This window comes from Nerophis lumbriciformis, linkage group LG31, assembly GCF_033978685.3.
Source record: "Nerophis lumbriciformis linkage group LG31, RoL_Nlum_v2.1, whole genome shotgun sequence".
In the NCBI taxonomy this organism is placed as follows: Eukaryota; Metazoa; Chordata; class Actinopteri; order Syngnathiformes; family Syngnathidae; genus Nerophis; species Nerophis lumbriciformis.
The window spans coordinates 3902501-3922500 of NC_084578.2; the positions used below are offsets into that span (position 1 = coordinate 3902501).

Sequence of the window (20000 nt, forward strand, 5' to 3'; positions counted from 1 at the left end):
GTGTTATGGACATTTTTGGGCATCCCGGGACTTGCGTGGCCACACATAAGATTTTATGTTAGAGTGTTTTACTTGTTTTAAGTGTTTTGGTCCTAAATGATCTCAGTAAGATATTACAGCTTGCTGCTGAGATTTGATGACCTATATTGAGTAAAACATGCTTGAAACTATTTTTGTCCAAATGTCCAAAACACACCCAGCAATGGTGCACAGGAAGGCAGGGAAGAAGAGGAGAAAAGGTGGCCAAAATGGTCAAAAGTCCCAATTTTGTCCAAAATACCTCCCCGGGTTCCAGTCCCACGAGTCCCACCGCTAGCCGCGCAAGTCCCGGAATGCAAAAAATGTCCATAACACACCCAGCCGAGTCCCACGGGGAGGGGGGATGAAAGTTGGAAAAGTCGGCAAAAGTCCCCAAAAATTTTCAAAATACTTACCCAGGTTTGAGTCCCACATGGAGTGCCACAAGTCTTAAGACTTGTGGCACTCCAACCCGGGTGTGATTTTTTAACATTTTACCGACTTTTCTCACTTTTCTCCCCGCCTTCCCGTGGGACTTTGCTGGGCGCGTTTTGGACATTTTGGGCATCCCAGGACTTGCGCGGCCGGCGGCGGGACTTGTGGGACTCCGAACCTGGGTAGGTATTTTGAACATTTTTGGGACTTTTGCCGACTTTTCCAACTTTTATCCCCGCCTCCCCTCCCCGTGGGACTCGGCTGGGTGTGTTATGGACATTTTGGGCATCCCGGGACTTGCGTGGCCACACATAAGATTTTATGTTAGAGTGTTTTACTTGTTTTAAGTGTTTTGGTCCTAAATGATCTCAGTAAGATATTACAGCTTGTTGCTGAGATTTGATGACCTATATTGAGTAAAACATGCTTGAAACTAGAATATCAAGTGTTGCAAAGCCGTGTCATCAACACTCACAAGTATAAAACTTATTTTTTTTAAATAATAATTTCTTATTTCAAGCATGAAAAAAAAAAATCATGACTTTGACACAATTGTGTCTCATAATTAAAACAGATGAGAGCCAAATGGACTTTTGCTGTTTTATTTTCAATGAAACAATAGAAAATACGTACTCATATACACAGAAACCCCGAGACTTGCAAAAGGGCAATCTAGAGGCAACGGCCTTGCCACGTCGTAGCCAGGGAAAACCATCACAATTAGTTGTGTTATTAGTGAGAATATACTTATTTTAAGGTATTTTTGGGTTCATTGAGGTTAGTTAATTTTACTTGTTTTGGAAAGTCTTGACAAGCCAAATTTCCTTGTTCTATTGGCAGATAATTTTGCTTAGTTCAAATAAAATACCCCTCATTTTTGTATCTTTTTTTTCTTGTTTTTGAACACTGACTTTTTGCAGTGCAGAGGCAGGTGAACCCAATTAATCCCCATGGTGACCCAAATAAACCCAGGAGTGCACAAAACAGGAACTCAGGGAGTCCAAAATCTAACAGAACATAACCAAAACATGATCCGGACCACGGATCATGACAGATCCCCTCCACTCGGTCAATTGAAAAGTAGCTCGCCTGCAGAAAAGGTGTGGGCACCCCTGATGTACATGGATTGAATCATCAGACCCTAACCTGCTAATTGCGTTCAAACCTCTTGATAAGGTCTATCAATATTAGCTCCGAACCTAATTATAGCAAATATAGCAATATGCCTACCTAACAGTGACGTGCGGTGAGGTTGATGGCTGGTGAGGCACTGACTTCATCACGGTCAGATTTACAAACATATGAACCCTAAAGAGTATCTTATTCACCATTTGATTGGCAGCAGTTAACGGGTTATGTTTAAAAGCTCATACCAGCATTCTTCCCTGCTTGGCACTCAGCATCAAGGCTTGGAATTGGGGGTTAAATCACCAAAAATTATTCCCGGGCGCTGCTCCCCTCACCTCCCAGGGGGGTGATCAAGGGGATGGGTCAAATGCAGAGGACAAATTTCACCACACCTAGTGTGTGTGTGACAATCATTGGTACTTTAACTTAACTTTAACTTTACACATACAAACTGTAGCACACAAAAAAGCACATTTAATAAAAAAAACGTTATTATGGTTTTACCTTTACTTATAAAATAAGTCCATGAGCCGCTGTTGTGCTGGATTAATGCACCCCCTGACGAAAGTGTTATATCAACTAAAGCCCTCACTTCAACTTTCCACGTGCAAGATTGAATCTATTTAAAAAAGTGTAACCGAGGGTTTATAAATGTGGCCTATACTGTATGAAACTACAAAATAACAAACACGGAGGCTCCAGTTTACACGAGGACCACTTTATTTACCTTCTTTCAAAAACTTCCGCTCAACTCCAACGTGTCATCACTTCCGCTCTTAGCGCCTTCAAAATAAGAGCTCAAGGCATATACTGTATAACAGCGCACAACAGGATCTTAACATCACAAAGAGGAAAGCCCATGAAAATAGGTTACAAAAGTTATTTAATAAGAAGCCAAAAAGTGCAAAAACAATAATGTTCGTGTTGGAGGAGTTGTGAATTAGGTACACCTGCAGTCTGCAGGTGTACCTAATGTTGTGGCCCTGCAGTTATTCACAACTCCTCCAACACCAACATTATTGTTTTTGCACTTTTTGGCTTCTTATGAAATAACTTTTTTAAATAGATTCAATCTTGCACGTGGAAAGTTTAAGAGTGGGCTTTATATGATATAACAATTCTACGGCGGGGGTGCAGGAGGCGGGGCTACTGGAGCCTCAGCCAGTGCGTCTTTTGCAGCCGTTTTATGATCGCTCAGCACAAGAAATACGCTACACACAAACAGTTGTTGACAAAATACACTGTACATTACATACCTCAGCTAACTAAACTATGGAAATGTATAATATAATTCATATAGCAATACGGTCTCACTGCACAGCAGGCCAGCAGTTAGCCGAGTCATTGTCAGGGCTTGGTAAAAGGATAGGACTCAGATGCAGAGTAGGGAACTTAGACAGGCTTTTATTTTGACAGCTTCCTTTTCACCTCCAAAGTCAAGGATTACAATATCTATTTATCCAAAAACTAACCGGCAAAAAAGGTTCCAAAAAATAGGAACAACCAAAATTCGCTCCGAACGGAGGAAAACACAAAAGCAAAGACGAACTATGATTAATATATGCTATAAAATGTATAAACAAAAAAACGCTCCAACAGGAGGAAGAAACAACAACTATGAAAAATTATATACTATCTAATCTAATAAAGTATTAACAAAAATTGTCACTCAAAAATGTGAGGAAAGAATGAAAAATAACTGAAACTTACCACTTTGGCTGAATAAACTAAATAACAAAAAATCACTCTGCTGAGGAGGAAGAAAGGAAAACTCAAAATAGCAACGAAAGGATTCAGAATCAAAGAACATAAGCACAAGACGAGGCAAGGCAAGACAAGGCATGGACATGGGCATGGAAGCTAGAGAGTACGAATAAACGAAACAATCTGGCACAGAACAAAGGAAGGAGTGGGCTTATAAGACACATGAGGGTAATAGGGAACAGGTGGAAACAATTAGGGAATCGGGATGACGTCAGACTGATGACACAAAAGGAAGGGCAAGTGACCTGAAACGAGAGGAGAGTTACTTTTCAAACTAAAACATGCACATCACAAGACAGAAAAAACCAAGACATCCCTCACCACGGTGTGACAGTCATTGCGCAATCCATGTTGAGGCACTGAGTGACGTGCCTCAACTGGCTGCTGATCACCGCACCGTCTCTTCTCAGTATTTGAACGGCAAATGTGAAAATTCAGCGATTTTGAATAAAAATAATCTAAAACTGGTGAAGTTAAATGGAAAATAACTTTGTAGTATAATCACTGGATACATATAACAATTTAATTATTTGTTTTTCTTTTTACATTTTTTTTCTTTCCATGATGGCAGGTGAGGCCCCGCCTCACCTGCCTCTAGTGACTGCACGTCACTGAGCTGCACCCACTACATTTGTACAAAAATATATATGTTCCTTATACTAGCCGCACCGGACAATAAATATGTTGCAAAATAAGTTATTCACATGGAAATATTATGTAAATGTTTATTTTTATACCTTAAAGGCCTACTGAAATGCGATGTTCTTATTTAAACGGGGATAGCAGATCCATTCTATGTGTCATACTTGATCATTTCGCGATATTGCCATATTTTTGCTGAGAGGATTTAGTAGAGAACATCGACGATAAAGTTCGCAACTTTTGGTCGCTGATAAAAAAGCCTTGCCTGTAGCGGACGAGTAGCGTGACGTCACAGGTTGTGGAGCTCCTCACATCCGCACATTGTTTACAATCATGGCCACCAGCAGCGAGAGCGATTCGGATCGAGAAAGCGACGATTTCCCCGTTAATTTGAGCGAGGATGAAAGATTTGTGGATGAGGAAAGTGAGAGTGAAGGACTAGAGGGCAGTGGGAAGATGCTGTGAGAGGCGGGTGGGACCTGAAATTCATCTGGGAATGACTAAAACAGTAAATAAACACAAGACATATATATACTTTATTAGCCACAACACAACCAGGCTTATATTTAATATGCCACAAATTAATCCCGCATAACAAACACCTCCCTCCAGTGACTGCACGTCACTGCTACCTAATATGCTGTCATACGACTACCCACACACATTTTAAAGCTTAAAGTGCAATGTCTGGACATAAAAAACATACTTTTGGCAGACAAAGAGAAAGTTCAGAAGATTGGAATTTGTGATGAAGCAGTGACAGTTGCAGAGGTAGTAGTCTTATTTGTAACCTCTCTCAGATGACAGTGAAGGTCACGGATACGCCGCCATGTTGGCGAGGAGCACTCACTGAACTGTCTCTTCCAATAGCAGTCACTTCACACTCTCTTCAAAGAAATAAGTGCCTCAAAAAAAACCAATTCCTGGCCTCCCCCTTAATTGTTTTCTATGCTCTGCTGGATCTGTCTTGGCCGTTGCTGTGTTCAACAGTGACCATAACCTTCACTTTAATGGCACTTGAGTCCAATGTTGTTTACTCCCAACAGGTGAGGGAGACATTTGAAACACCAGCACTCGGTTCCAATCCGCACAACTTCACACGCAGCATTTCCAGGGAGGGCAGCAACAGCAGCAGATCTGACGGAGAGGGTTCTTCTTCTTGTACCTGGCGGCCAACTTGAACTTCTCGTTGGACGCCGCCACGTAATCCTGGGTCTGTTCTACGTTGGTCTGAATGTGCTCGATGTAGGCGCCTTGTTCCTCTACAAACATGAAGATGTCCATGAAGAGGTCCCTCAGCTCCATCATGTTGCTCTCGAGGCTCAACAACTCCTGGAGAATAAAAGTAGATTTCAGTTTTAGCCAGCACCTGGAAGAACACTTAAATATCACCATCCAGAAAACTTGCAAGACAGAACGTTCTAAACTAAAACTTGTAAGAGTGCAAATGAGTTCTCTGGAGAGGTACCAGTCTGAAGGAGATGACCCCAATTGGTATGGTTTGCTCTTTATTGCTATCGCACAAGTCCAACCAAATTTCATTTCCACCACAAACCCGTTCAAGGTTAGACACACATTGTACAGAGAAACAGAACGACGCCCTGTAAAAGGTGGGGAAAGGGTAGAAACTGGGAGAGGATGAGTAAATAAGAAAGTCAATCTCAAACTGGGGTAGAAGGCAGAGACTGGGGCTGGGAAAAAAACATGATAGCCTATAAGCGCATATATACACAGAAACCCCGAGACTTGCAAAAGGGCAATCTAGAGGCAACGGCCTTGCCACGTCGTAGCCAGGAAAAACCATCACAATTAGTTGTGTTTGAGCCAATAAAAGCAAATTTAAACATTTGATGGAGAGGGCAGAGACTGGGGCTGGGAAAAAAACATGATAGCCTATAAGCGTATATATACACAGAAACCCTGAGACTTGCAAAAGGGCAATCTAGAGGCAACGGCCTTGCCACGTCGTAGCCAGGGAAAACCATCACAATTAGTTGTGTTTGAGCCAATGAAAGCAAATTTAAACATTTCACACTTATTTGTCTATTTCTGGTCCTCAAATTCATTGTACAGGGAAACAGAACGGCGCCCTGTAAAAGGTGGGGAAAAGGTAGACGCTGGGAGAGGATGAGTAAATAAGAAAGTCAATCTCAAACTGGTGGAGAGGGCAGAGACTGGGGCTGGGAAAAAAAACATGATAGCCTATAAGCGCATATATACAGGTGTTTACACAGAAACCCCAAGACTTGCAACAAGGGGAATCTAGAAGCAACAGCCTTGCCACGTCGTAGCCAGGGAAAACCATCACAATTAGTTGTGTTTGAGCCAATGAAAGCAAATTTAAACTTTTCACTCTAATTGTCTATTTCTGGTCCTCAAATTCATTGTACAGGGAAACAGAACGGCGCCCTGTAAAATGTGGGGAAAAGGTAGATACGGGGAGAGGATGAGTAAATAAGAAAGTCGATCTCAAACTGGGGGAGAGGGCAGAGACTGGGGCTGAGAAAAAAAACATGATAGCCTATAAGCGCATATATACACAGAAACCCCGAGACTTGCAAAAGGGCGATCTACAGGCAACGGCCTTGCCACGTCGTAGCCAGGGAAAACCATCACAATTAGTTGTGTTTGAGCCAATGAAAGCAAATTTAAACTTTTCACTCTAAATGTCTATTTCTGGTCCTCAAATTCATTGTACAGGGAAACAGAACGACGCCCTGTAAAAGGTGGGGAAAAGGTAGACACTAGGAGAGGATGAGTAAATAAGAAAGTCGATCTCAAACTGGTGGAGAGGGCAGAGACTGGGGCTGGGAAAAAAACATGATAGCCTATAAGCGCATATATACACAGAAACCCCGAGACTTTCAAAAGGGCGATCTAGAAGCAACGGCCTTGCCACGTCGTAGCCAGGGAAAACCATCACAATTAGTTGTGTTTGAGCCAATGAAAGCAAATTTAAACATTTCACTCTAATTGTCTATTTCTGGTCCTCAAATTCAATGTACAGGGAAACAGAACAGCGCCCTGTAAAAGGTGGGGAAAAGGTAGACACTGGGAGAGGATGAGTAAATAAGAAAGTCGATCTCAAACTGGGGGAGAGGGCAGAGACTGGGGCTGAGAAAAAAACATGATAGCCTATAAGCGCTTATATATACACAGAAACCCCGAGACTTGCAAAAGGGCAATCTAGAGGCAACGGCCTTGCCACGTCGTACCCAGGAAAAACCATCAAAATTAGTTGTGTTTGAGCCAATGAAAGCAAATTTAAACTTTTCACTCTAATTGTCTATTTCCGGTCCTCAAATTCATTGTACAGGGAAACAGAACGGCGCCCTGTAAAAGGTGGGGAAAAGGTAGACGCTGGGAGAGGATGAATAAATAAGAAAGTCGATCTCAAACTGGTGGAGAGGGCAGAGACTGGGGCTGGGAAAAAAAACATGATAGCCTATAAGCGCATATATACACAGAAACCCCGAGACTTGCAAAAGGGCAATCTAGAGGCAACGGCCTTGCCACGTCGTAGCTAGGGAAAATCATCACAGTTTGTTGTGTTTGAGCCAATGAAAGCAAATTTAAACTTTTCACTCTAAATGTCTATTCCTGATCCTCAAATTCATTGTACAGGGAAACAGAACGGCGCCCTTTAAAAGGTGGGGAAAAGGTAGACGCTGGGAGAGGATGAGTAAATAAGAAAGTCTATCTCAAACTGGGGGAGAGGGCAGAGACTGGGGCTGAGAAAAAACATGATAGCCTATAAGCTCATATACACACAGAAACCCCGAGACTTGCAAAAGGGCAATCTAGAGGCAACGGCCTTGCCACGTCGTACCAAGGGAAAACCATCCCAATTAGTTGTGTTTGAGCCATCCATCCATCCATCCATTTTCTACCGCTTATTCCCTTTGGGGTCGCGGGGGGCGCTGGAGCCTATCTCAGCTACAATCGGGCGGAAGGCGGGGTACACCCTGGACAAGTCGCCACCTCATCGCAGGGCCAACACAGATAGACAGACAACATTCACACTCACATTCACACACTAGGGCCAATTTAGTGTTGCCAATCAATGAAAGCAAATTTAAACATTTCACTCTAATTGTCTATTTCTGGTCCTCAAATTCATTGTACAGGGAAACAGAACGACACCCTGTAAAAGGTGGGGAAAAGGTAGAAACTGGGAAAGGATGAGTAAATAAGAAAGTCGATCTCAAACTGGGGGAGAGGGCAGAGACTGGGGCTGGGAAAAAACATGATAGCCTATAAGCGCATATATACACAGAAACCCCGAGACTTGCAATAGGGCAATCTAGAGGCAACGGCCTTGCCACGTCGTAGCCAGGAAAAACCATCAAAATTAGTTGTGTTTGAGCCAATGAAAGCAAATTTAAACTTTTCACTCAAAATGTCTATTTCTGGTCCTCAAATTCATTGTACAGGGAAACAGAACGGCGCCCTGTAAAAGGTGGGGAAAAGGTAGACGCTGGGAGAGGATGAGTAAATAAGAAAGTCGATCTCAAACTGGTGGAGAGGGCAGAGACTGGGGCTGAGCAAAAACATGATAGCGTATAAGCGCATATATACACAGAAACCCAGAGACTTGCAAAAGGGCAATCTAGAGGCAACGGCCTTGCCACGTCGTAGCCAGGGAAAATCATAACAATTAGTTGTGTTTGAACCAATGAAAGCAAATTTAAACATTTCACTCTAATTGTCTATTTCTGGTCCTCAAATTCATTGTACAGGGAAACAGAACGGCGCCCTGTAAAAGGTGGGGAAAAGGTAGACGATGGGAGAGGATGAGTAAATAAGAAAGTCGATCTCAAACTGGTGGAGAGGGCAGAGACTGGGGCTGGGAAAAAAAACATGATAGCCTATAAGCGCATATATACGCAGAAACCCCGAGACTTGCAAAAGGGTGATCTAGAAGCAACGGCCTTGCCACGTCGTAGCCAGGGAAAACCATCACAATTACTTGTGTTTGAGCCAATGAAAGCAAATTTAAACTTTTCACTCTAATTGTCTATTTCTGGTCCTCAAATTCATTGTACAGAGAAACAGAACAACACCCTGTAAAAGGTGGGGAAAAGGTAGAAACTGGGAGAGGATGAGTAAATAAGAAAGTCAATCTCAAACTGGGGGAGAGGGCAGAGACTGGGGCTGAGAAAAAACATGATAGCCTATAAGCGCATATATACACAGAAACCCCGAGACTTGCAAAAGGGCGATCTAGAAGCAACGGCCTTGCCACGTCGTAGCCAGGGAAAACCATCACAATTAGTTGTGTTTGAGCCAATGAAAGCAAATTTAAACATTTCACACTTATTTGTCTATTTCTGGTCCTCAAATTCATTGTACAGAGAAACAGAACAACACCCTGTAAAAGGTGGGGAAAAGGTGGACGCTGGGAGAGGATGAGTAAATAAGAGAGTCGATCTCAAACTGGGGGAGAGGGCAGATACTGGGGCTGGGAAAAAACACATGATAGCCTATAAGCGCATATATACAAAGAAACCCCGAGACTTGCAAAAGGGCAATCTAGAGGCAACGGCCTTGCCACGTCGTAGCCAGGGAAAACCATCACAATTAGTTGTGTTTGAGCCAATGAAAGCAAATTTAAACTTTTCACTCTAATTGTCTATTTCTGGTCCTCAAATTCATTGTACAGGGAAACAGAACGGCGCACTGTAAAAGGTGGGGCAAAGGTAGACGCTGGGAGAGGATGAGTAAATAAGAAAGTCAATCTCAAACTGGTCGAGAGGGCAGAGACTGGGGCTGAGAAAAAACATGATAGCCTATAAGCGCATATATACACAGAAACCCCGAGACTTGCAAAAGGGCAATCTAGAGGCAACGGCCTTGCCACGTCGTAGCCAGGGAAAATCATAACAATTAGTTGTGTTTGAGCCAATGAAAGCAAATTTAAACATTTCACTCTAATTGTCTATTTCTGGCCCTCAAATTCATTGTACAGAGAAACAGAACAACGCCCTGTAAAAGGTGGGGAAAAGGTAGACACTGGGAGAGGATGAGTAAATAAGAAAGTCAATCTCAAACTGGGGGAGAGGGCAGAGACTGGGGCTGAGAAAAAACATGATAGCCTATAAGCGCATATATACACAGAAACCCCGAGACTTGCAAAAGGGCGATCTAGAAGCAACGGCCTTGCCACGTCGTAGCCACAAAAAAACGTCACAATTAGTTGTGTTTGAGCCAATGAAAGCAAATTCAAACTTGTCACTCTAATTGTCTATTTCTGGTCCTCAAATTCATTGTACAGAGAAAAAGAACAACACCCTGTAAAAGGTGGGGAAAAGGTAGAAACTGGGAGAGGATGAGTAAATAAGAAAGTCGATCTCAAACTGGTGGAGAGGGCAGAGACTGGGGCTGGGAAAAAAACATGATAGCCTATTAGCGCATATATACACAGAAACCCCGAGACTTGTAAAAGGGCAATCTAGAGGCAACGGCCTTGCCACGTCGTAGCCAGGGAAAACCATCACAATTAGTTGTGTTTGAGCCAATGAAAGCAAATTTAAACTTTTCACTCTAAATGTCTATTTCTGGTCCTCAAATTCATTGTACAGGGAAACAGAACGGCACCCTGTAAAAGGTGGGGAAAAGGTAGAAACTGGGAGAGGATGAGTAAATAAGAAAGTCGATCTCAAACTGGGGGAGAGGGCAGAGACTGGGGCTGGGAAAAAAAACTTGATAGCCTATAAGCGCATATATACACAGAAACCCCGAGACTTGCAAAAGGGCGATGTAGAAGCAACGGCCTTGCCACGTCGTACCCAGGGAAAAACATCACAATTAGTTGTGTTTGAGCCAATGAAAGCAAATTTAAACTTTTCACTCTAAATGTCTATTTCTGGTCCTCAAATTCATTGTACAGGGAAACAGAACGGCGCCCTGTAAAAGGTGGGGAAAAGGTAGACACTGGGAGAGGATGAGTAAATAAGAAAGTCGATCTCAAACTGGTGAAAAGGGCAGAGACTGGGGCTGGGAAACAAACATGATAACCTATAAGCGCATTTATACACAGAAACCCCGAGACTTGCAAAAGGGCAATCTAGAGGCAACGGCCTTGCCACGTCGTAGCCAGGGAAAACCATCACAATTAGTTGTGTTTGAGCCAATGAAAGCAAATTTAAACTTTTCACTCTAATTGTCTATTTCTGGTCCTCAAATTCAATGTACAGGGAAACAGAACGGCGCCCTGTAAAAGGTGGGGAAAAGGTAGACGCTGGGAGAGGATGAGTAAATAAGAAAGTCAATCTCAAACTGGGGGAGAGGGCAGAGACTGGGGCTGAGAAAAAACATGATAGCCTATAAGCGCATATATACACAGAAACCCCGAGACTTGCAAAAGGGCGATCTAGAAGCAACGGCCTTGCCACGTCGTAGCCAGGGAAAACCATCACAATTAGTTGTGTTTGAGCCAATGAAAGCAAATTTAAACATTTCACACTTATTTGTCTATTTCTGGTCCTCAAATTCATTGTACAGAGAAACAGAACAACACCCTGTAAAAGGTGGGGAAAAGGTGGACGCTGGGAGAGGATGAGTAAATAAGAGAGTCGATCTCAAACTGGGGGAGAGGGCAGAGACTGGGGCTGGGAAAAAACACATGATAGCCTATAAGCGCATATATACAAAGAAACCCCGAGACTTGCAAAAGGGCAATCTAGAGGCAACGGCCTTGCCACGTCGTAGCCAGGGAAAATCATCACAATTAGTTGTGTTTGAGCCAATGAAAGCAAATTTAAACATTTCACTCTAATTGTCTATTTCTGGTCCTCAAATTCATTGTACAGAGAAACAGAACGGCGCCCTGTAAAAGGTGGGGAAAAGGTAGACACTGGGAGAGGATGAGTAAATAAGAAAGTCAATCTCAAACTGGGGGAGAGGGCAGAGACTGGGGCTGGGAAAAAACATGATAGCCTATAAGCACATATATACACAGAAACCCCGAGACTTGCAAAAGGGTAATCTAGAGGCAACGGCCTTGCCACGTCGTACCCAGGGAAAACCATCACAATTAGTTGTGTTTTAGCCAATGAAAGCAAATTTAAACTTTTCACTCTAATTGTCTATTTCTGGTCCTCAAATTCATTGTACAGAGAAACAGAACAACACCCTGTAAAAGGTGGGGAAAAGGTAGAAACTGGGAGAGGATGAGTAAATAAGAAAGTCGATCTCAAACTGGGGAGAGGGCAGAGATTGGGGTTGAGAAAAAACATGATAGCCTATAAGCGCATATATACACAGAAACCCAGAGACTTGCAAAAGGGCAATCTAGAGGCAAGGGCCTTGCCACGTCGTAGCCATGAAAAACCGTCACAATTAGTTGTGTTTGAGCCAATGAAAGCACATTTAAACATTTCACTCTAATTGTCTATTTCTGGTCCTCAAATTAATTGTACAGGGAAACAGAACAGCGCCCTGTAAAAGGTGGGGAAAAGGTAGAAACTGGGAGAGGATGAGTAAATAAGAAAGTCGATCTCAAACTGGGGGAGAGGGCAGAGACTGGGGCTGAGAAAAAACATGATAGCCTATAAACACATATATACACAGAAACCCCGAGACTTGCAAAAGGGTAATCTAGAGGCAACGGCCTTGCCACGTCGTAGCCAGGGAAAATCATCACAATTAGTTGTGTTTGAGCCAATGAAAGCAAATTTAAATATTTCACTCTAATTGTCTATTTCTGGTCCTCAAATTCATTGTACAGGGAAACAGAACGGCGCCCTGTAAAAGGTGGGGAAAAGGTAGGCACTGGGAGAGGATGAGTAAATAAGGAAGCCAATCTCAAACTGGTGGAGAGGGCAGAGACTGGGGCTGAGAAAAAACATGATAGCCTATAAGCGCATATATACAGGTGTTTACACAGAAACCCCAAGACTTGCAACAGGGGAATCTTGAAACGGCGACCTCGCCACGTCGTAGCCAGGGAAAACCATCACAATTAGTTGTGTTTGAGCCATCCCATCCATCCATCCATTTTCTATCGCTTATCCAGGGGGGTGCTGGTTCCTATCTCAGCTGCATTCGGGCGGAAGGCTGGGTACACCCTGGACAAGTCGCTACCTCATCACAGGGCAAACACAGATAGACAGACAACATTCACACTCACATTCACACACTAGGGCCAATTTTAGTCTTGCCAACCAACCTATCCCCAGGTGCTTGTTTTTGGAGGTGGGAGGAAGCCGGAGTACCCGGAGGGAACCCACGCAGTCACGGGAAGAACATGCATACTCCACACAGAAAGATCCCGAGCGTAGGTTCAAACCCAGGACCTTCGTATTGTGAGGCAGACGCACTAACCCCTCTACCACCGTGCTGCCCCGCACATGTACAACCAAATTACATTTTCACCACAAACCCGTTCCAGATTGGACAAACATTGTACAGGGAGACAGAACAGGAACGGTAATGGGTCGCCACTTACGGCGCCCCGTAAAAGGCGGGGAAAAGGTAGACGCTGGGAGAGGATGAGTAAATAAGAAAAATCGATCTCAAACTGGGGGAGAGGGCAGAGACTGGCGCTAAGAAAAAAACATGATAGCCTATAAGCGCATGTATACATGTGTTTACACAGAAACCCCACGACTTATTATTCATGCGTTCGTTACGTCTGGTCTCGATTACTGTAACGTATTATTTTGGGGTCTCCCTATGTCTAGCATTAAAAGATTACAGTTGGTACAAAATGCGGCTGCTAGACTCTTGACAAGAACAAGAAAGTTTGATCATCCATCCATCCATCCATCCATCCATCTTCTTCCGCTTATCCGAGGTCGGGTCGCAGGGGCAGCAGCCTAAGCAGGGAAGCCCAGACTTCCCTCTCCCCAGCCACTTCGTCCAGCTCCTCCCGGGGGATCCCGAGGCGTTCCCAGGCCAGCCGGGAGACATAGTCTTCCCAACGTGTCCTGGGTCTTCCCCGCGGCCTCCTACCGGTCGGACGTGCCCTAAACACCTCCCTAGGGAGGCGCTCGGGTGGCATCCTGACCAGATGCCCGAACCACCTCATCTGGCTCCTCTCAATGTGGAGGAGCAGCGGCTTTACTTTGAGCTCCCCCCGGATGACAGAGCTTCTCACCCTATCTCTAAGGGAGAGCCCCGCCACCCGGCGGAGGAAACTCATTTGGGCCGCTTGTGCCCGTGATCTTGTCCTTTCGGTCATGACCCAAAGCTCGTGACCATAGGTGAGGATGGGAACGTAGATCGACCGGTAAATTGAGAGCTTTGCCTTCCGGCTCAGCTCCTTCTTCACCACAACGGATCGATACAGCGTCCGCATTACTGAAGACGCCGCACCGATCCGCCTGTCGATCTGACGATCCACTCTTCCCTCACTCGTGAACAAGACTCCGAGGTAATTGAACTCCTCCACTTGGGGCAAGATCTCCTCCCCAACCCGGAGATGGCATATAGATCATATTACACCTAAACTGGCTCACCTGCACTGGCTTCCTGTGCACTTAAGATGCGACTTTAAGGTTTTACTTCTTACATATAAAATACTACACGGTCTAGCTCCATCCTATCTTGTCGATTGTATTGTACCATATGTCCCGGCAAGAAATCTGCGTTCAAAGAACTCCGGCTTATTAGTGATTCCCAGAGCCCATAAAAAGTCTGCGGGCTACAGAGCGTTTTCCATTCGGGCTCCAATACTCTGGAATGCCCTCCCGGTAACAGTTAGAGATGCTACCTCAGTAGAAGCATTTAAGTCCCATCTTAAAACTCATTTGTATACTCTTGCCTTTAAATAGACCCCCCTTTTTAGACTAGTTGATCTGCTGTTTCTTTTCTTTTCTCCTCTGCCTCCTCGCCGGGTTATTCCGGTTCCGGTGACCATGGATGAAGTGCTGGTTGTCCAGAGTTGGGACCAATCGCCTGTGCATCGGTTGGGGACATCTCTGCGCTGCTGACCCGTCTCCGCTCGGGATGGTGTCCTGCTGGCCCCACTATGGACTGGACTCTCACTATTATGTTAGATCCACTGGGGACTGTTCTTTCACAATATTAAGTCACTCGACATCTATTGCTTTCGGTCTCCCCTAGAGAGGGGGGGTTACCCACATATGCGGTTTCTCATAGTCATTCACATCGACGTCCCTTATGTGGGCTCTGTACCGAGGATGTCGTTGTGGCTTGTACAGCCCTTTGAGACTTTTGTGATTTAGGGCTATATAAATAAACATCGATTGATTGATTGACTTGCAACAGGGGAATCTAGAAGCAACGTAGCCAGGCAAAATCATCACAATTAGTTGTGTTTGAGCCAACGAAAGCAAATTTAAACACTTCACTCTAATTGTCTATTTCCGGTCCTCAAATTCATCCTGCAGGCCAGACGGTGCGACGGTCCGGTCCACAGTTCTGCCCACTGTGCTTTGAACGGCTGCCAGTATCTTCCGATTTATCGGTACATCAGAGCAATGCTTACTCCAATCAGCGGCTGTCCTGTTGTCATGGTTCCAAATAGGTGGATATGTTCAACGTCCTCGACTGAACGCGGCACTCCTTTTCTCCCAATAGTCCGTCGTGTGTCGAGCAACAACCGTTCCAGACAGAGAGGTTCGCCGGGGCTCGAGATCTTGTCAGTTTGTTAAGAGGCTATAGTCAATTCCATTCTTTAGATTTTGGAGAGCAGTGCAAAAAGAGGCAAGAAGAAAGTTAAGACAGGACGAGACAAAGAGGCAAACAGGGCAGACACGGAGAGGGGAGGGAGTGCGACCGCCCTTGCCAAGAGCCAAGGGAGAACAGATTGAGGATTGAGACACAAGATGGACCACTCTTCAGACAAGTGTTTTTCAACCTTTTTTGAGCCAAAACACATTTTTTACATTGGAAAAATCTGATAGACTGGACTCCCGTTCTATTAAATTGACAACAAATCAATTTAGTACTAATTTACAGTTCGATAACTGTACCATCTTAACCCTCTAAGACCCACAGTGATATATTTACAACATTTTTATTTTATTTAAAAAAGGGTTAAAAGTTTTTTCATTTTGCCCCCCATACCACATTAACATAGTCATTGGGGTCTATTGTTCAGTCTAACAATGACTTTACATTCGAAATTTGTATTTAAGGACCGCCCACAGGCTATAGAATCTCACACAACTTGAAAATATTCGCAGAGTGACAACCCTTTTCTTTACTGGACCAAATTGATCAAATCAATGTAAGTAGAATGCATCTAATATTTTTTACTGTGATCTTTATAATGTCTAGAACATGTACCTATGTTCTTATTGTGAAATACCTCCAAAAAATATGATTTGGATGATGCTTTATATTGGTTGTATATGTACAACCATGGGTCAATGTGGTAGCAAATATTCCCTTGTGACTAGTTTACCTACCAGGATACTGTGTCGTCTAAAGAGATATGTCTTGTCAGGAATCTACAACATATTTTAATTTACACACACTTATTCCTTCTGTCTGTGCACATTTGCACTTTAATATTGCAAACTAAAAGTAAAAAAAAACATTTAGTTAGGCAGAAGGCTAAACTAAACTATGCATTTTTGCTAAGTGCTGCTGCAACTTAGTAAAAGTTTGTTGTTCTAGGATGATAATGGTATTTATGATAAGCATATAAATGTACTGGGAGACAGATACACGGTACCCCCCTGTTGCTGATGTGATGTCCCGCAACAGATTCCAGGCTCTGTTGACATCCTTACATCTAGTCAACAACTTGACAGTGTCTGAGACGGAGAAGAAGGATAAACTCTGGAAAATCAGACCATGGCTTGATTCATTCAGAGAGAAGTGCCTGAAGGTGGTCCCAGAAGAGCACAACTCAGTGGATGAGATGATGATTGCTTTCAAAGGAAGATACAGCAGCATCAAATAATACATGCGGGGCAAACCACACCCATGGGGCTTCAAGGTATGGGTGAGAACTGGAATCTCTTGCATGATGTGTGACTTTGATGTCTACCAAGGGACCAACAATGGAGTCCGAGCCAAATCTGAACTTGGCTTGTCAGGTGATGTTGTGATGAAGCTTGCTTCAACTCTGCCGGCCGGCCAAAACTACAAGATCTATGCAGACAACTACTTCACATCAGTCCCACTGATCGAGAAGCTCCTTGGGCTTGGCATCCATTATGTGGGTACAGCAAGGCAAGTCCGCATCCCCAATTGCAACCTTGAAGATGACAAGAGCTTGAAGAAGAAAGGGAGAGGAACCTTCGACCACAGAGTGGAGGCGAACCACAACATCTCTGCTGTCAAATGGTTTGACAACAGGGCCGTCACACTTGTGTCATCCTTTGCTGGAACGGAACCTGTGCAGAAGATTCAATGCTGGGACAAAGCCAACAAGACCTACATTGAAGTTGAAAGGCCGTACATTGTGGGTAACTACAATCAGTACATGGGAGGTGTTGATTTGCTGGACTCGTTCACTGCAAAATACAAGTTCCGCATCAAATCCCGCCGCTGGTACCTGTACATCTTCTGGCACACCATCACACTTGCTGTGGTCCATGCCTGGCTCCTCTACAAGCGCGACTGCCAAGCTCTCAAGGAGAAACCTGAGCTTAACCTGCGAAGGTTCCAAGCACAGATAGCATCCACTCTCATTCTGGTGGATACAGTCACTCCAAAGAGAGGACGACCTTCAGGCAATGGCAGCCCAGTCACAAGCAGCCCGGTCACTGGCAAGAGACCATCATCGGCTCCAACCAGCACCCCATACAAGAAATCTGCATTTCTGAAAACCTGTTGCATTATTTAAGCCTGCTTTTGCCAGTCAGTCGGTCTGACTTCTTTGTTTGCGTCACGCTAATGTTACGTAAGTTTTGCTTGTCTCCTAGCCCCTGCTAGTGATCTCTAGTCTGTGCCAAGTAGTAACCTTAGCTTCAGGTGAGATCGGCACCTTGTTCTGTCGGTTTGTTTTCTGTTTTGTACTTTTTTGACTATTAATTTACAATTAAATCATGTTCCTACCTGCAAGTCCTGTCCAGAGTCGTCCGTTTGCATCATGGGAGAACAAACCCCGCATCACCATGTGACCCGGTCGTACCAGTTTCTGAATTCGAACTTTAAGTATCTTGTCTTTGCAGTTTATTCAATTTAATATAAGTTGAAAAGGATTTGTTGTATTCTCTTTTTATTTACCATTTACACAACCCCCGGGTTGGGGAGGAGATCTTGCCCCAAGTGGAGGAGTTCAAGTACCTCGGAGTCTTGTTCACGAGTGAGGGAAAAGTGGATGGTGAGATCGACAGGCGGATCGGTGCGGCGTCTTCAGTAATGCGGACGCTGTATCGATCCATTTCCGGTTCCCCTTCTCTTTAAGAAGGGGAACCGGAGGGTGTGTTCCAACTATCGTGGGATCACACTCCTCAGCCTTCCCGGTAAGGTCTATTCAGGTGTACTGGAGAGGAGGCTACACCGGATAGTCCAACCTTGGATTCAGGAGGAACAGTGTGGTTTTCGTCCTGGTCGTGGAACTGTGGACCAGCTCTATACTCTCGGCAGGGTCCTTGAGGGTGCATGGGAGTTTGCCCAACCAGTCTACATGTGCTTTGTGGACTTGGAGAAGGCATTCGACCGTGTCCCTCGGGAAGTCCTGTGGGCAGTGCTCAGAGAGTATGGGGTATTGGACTGTCTTATTGTGGCATTTCGCTCCCTGTATAATCAGTGTCAGAGCTTGGTCCGCATTCCCGGCAGTAAGTCGGACACGTTTCCAGTGAGGGTTGGACTCCGCCAAGGCTGCCCTTTGTCACCGATTCTGTTCATAACTTTTATGGACAAAATTTCTAGGCGCAGTCAAGGCGTTGAGGGGATCTGGTTTGGTGGCTGCAGGATTAGGTCTCTGCTTTTTGCAGATGATGTGGTCCTGTTGGCTTCATCCGGCCAGGATCTTCACCTCTCACTGGATCGGTTCGCAGCCGAGTGTGAAGCGACTGGGATGAGAATCAGCACCTCCAAGTCCGAGTCCATGGTTCTCTCCCGGAAAAGGGTGGAGTGCCATCTCCGGGTTGGGGAGGAGACCCTGCCCCAAGTGGAGGAGTTCAAGTACCTCGGAGTCTTGTTCACGAGTGGAGGAAGAGTGGATCGTGAGATCGACAGGCGGATCGGTGCGGCGTCTTCAGTAATGCGGACGCTGTATCGATCCGTTGTGGTGAAGAAGGAGCTGAGCCGGAAGGCAAAGCTCTCAATTTACCGGTCGATCTACGTTCCCATCCTCACCTATGGTCATGAGCTTTGGGTTATGACTGAAAGGACAAGATCACGGGTACAAGCGGCCGAAATGAGTTTCTTCCGCCGGGTGGCGGGTCTCTCCCTTAGAGATAGGGTGAGAAGCTCTGCCATCCGGGAGGAGCTCAAAGTAAAGCCGCTGCTCCTCCACATGGAGAGGAGCCAGATGAGGTGGTTCGGACATCTGGTCAGGATGCCACCCGAACGCCTCCCTCGGGAGGTGTTTAGGGCACGTCCGACCGGTAGGAGGCCGCGGGGAAGACCCAGGACACGTTGGGAAGACTATGTCTCCCGGCTGGCCTGGAAACATAACGGTGCTTAAACAAAGACGGTCGCGAGTCGACCGCCATGGCTCTCTCACCTTGTGCCGCTGTTCGATCTCAGAGAGTTGGGAGCGGGTGATCCTGGCGTCGTTCAGCAGGTTCTCGTTGAAGACCTCCCATTTCCCCGTCGCCACCATGTCGTTCACGTCCCCTTCGGTCACGTCCCTTCCCGACACCTCCAGCTGCCGGATGATGAAGTGCTTACAGCGGTCCTGCTTGGTCAACAAGCCTTCGTTATACTGCCGCATCACCTGCATGGAATTATGGGAAAACAATAACAAAAGAGAGAGAGAGGAGGAGGGAGGTTAATGAGTAGAAGACATTTGGGGCCCATCTTAATATCTTCTTAGGACCTCCAGGCAGAACAAGCGTAATAAAGTGAATTGATTGAGTAAATCAAAGAGTTATTGGTTGTTACACATGAAATCTGTCTCTTTATGTTTTGATTAACAGTAT

At 44.9% G+C, this 20000-nt stretch overlaps 1 protein-coding gene across 1 annotated transcript in view; it reads right to left on the reverse strand.

The window, feature by feature from the left end:
• Positions 1-4500: 4500 nt before the first annotated feature.
• Positions 4501-20000, reverse strand: part of stx19 (syntaxin 19) — a 32694-nt gene continuing 17194 nt past the window's right edge. Inside the window, exons 4-5 of the mRNA XM_061926084.1 lie at positions 19583-19795; positions 4501-5319 (exon numbers count right to left, since the gene is read on the reverse strand). Of these exons, the coding sequence (XP_061782068.1) occupies positions 5083-5319; positions 19583-19795 (450 nt within the window). The 3' untranslated portion in view covers positions 4501-5082. The remainder of the gene's footprint in view (positions 5320-19582; positions 19796-20000) is intronic.